At 56.9% G+C, this 1,259-nt stretch overlaps 1 protein-coding gene across 1 annotated transcript in view; it reads right to left on the bottom strand.

Moving 5' to 3' along the window:
* Positions 1–1,259, bottom strand: part of CUNH6orf132 (chromosome unknown C6orf132 homolog) — a 20,838-nt gene that overhangs the window by 6,213 nt on the left and 13,366 nt on the right. Inside the window, exons 3-4 of the mRNA XM_017741101.1 lie at positions 449–524; positions 5–123 (exon numbers count right to left, since the gene is read on the bottom strand). Of these exons, the coding sequence (XP_017596590.1) occupies positions 5–123; positions 449–524 (195 nt within the window). The remainder of the gene's footprint in view (positions 1–4; positions 124–448; positions 525–1,259) is intronic.

Here is a 1,259-nt window from a genome sequence, read left to right as displayed (position 1 = left end):
GTGGGGGCACCGATGGTGGTGGGGGGATGTCTTCATCCACGTCATCCCCGTCGAGGGCCTGCGGGCGCAGGTCCCCCACCGAGCTGTAAATCCGATAATTGCCATTGACCTGGGAGCCAGAGCCTGGAAAGCAGCGAGAGCACAGCCGTGTGAGCACCTCTCCATCAGCACTGAGCCAGCCTGACCTGTGCCAGTGGCCCTCCCAGGGAGCCAGCCCCTTGCTAGGCTTGTCTAAAACCTCCTGAACTCAAACAGCCACTCTGCCTCACCCCTCAGGAATTAATTAATTTTCAATTACTTCAAAAAATAATTAATAGCAGACTCTATTTTAGCATGAAAATATATGAGCAGACTGTCTGCTCCAGAGCTCGGTACACACACACTTCCTGCCCCGAGGGCACGGTGAGCACTTTGTGCTGGCCAGGACTCTACAGAGAAGATCCCTTACCAAGAGCTGCCTTTTCCTCAAAGTCTTCTGGCACCGACGGCGTTGGCACAGCCACCCCATGGGATTCTTGGGCGTTCTGCAAGAGTTGAGAAAACAGAGCTGTCAGTTTTACGCCCAGGGATCAGAGCGAAGGGCTGACAAGCAGCCAGTAATTTGTCCACACAAACTGGAGCCTGATGGGATCCAGGGCAGTTTCTGCGATATGGAGGTCCCTGTGGAAGCTGCTGTTGACAGGGTTTGAGGGGATGAGTGAAGTGTTCAAGGCTGCACAGGCCATGGACACAATTCCCCCGTGGTCAGGTGCGAGGGCAGGAGAGGAGCTCAGCTATTTCACATCTCCCCTCGGGGCTCCCCAGCCCACCAGCAGCAGCACCGGCTCCTCACCATCCATGTACCAGCAAATTGAGCAGCTCCCCTGGGTTTGGAGGGTATTTTTCTGCAGCAAGCGCTGCCACAGTCACGTACACACCGCGCTGAGGCCACAGACAGACCTCCAGCCTTTTGAGAAACTGGCACCAGCATATCTGAACACTCTGGGGAAAACTGCTCCTTGTGTGGCTTCGCTCTCAATTACTCCCTTCACATTCAAGCTGAGAACTCAGCAGCGCCTTTAGCTGGGACAGGACCAGCAATTTAGCAGCCTACACATCTGGGAGGACGCCTAAAGCGAGGGCACTGCGGGTAATTAGAGCCACCCAGCGTGAGCCATTCGGGCAGGCTGACTCACCCGGAGCGCCCATGGGGCGCTGCCAGCAGCACAAAGCCTCTGCTGGCCCCGGACTCAGGGCTGGGCCGGCTCTCCGGGGCGCGA

Source organism: Corvus brachyrhynchos, unplaced genomic scaffold, assembly GCF_000691975.1.
Source record: "Corvus brachyrhynchos isolate BGI_N302 unplaced genomic scaffold, ASM69197v1 scaffold338, whole genome shotgun sequence".
Classification (NCBI taxonomy): domain Eukaryota; kingdom Metazoa; phylum Chordata; class Aves; order Passeriformes; family Corvidae; genus Corvus; species Corvus brachyrhynchos.
This window is presented reverse-complemented; position numbering and strand designations above follow the sequence as displayed.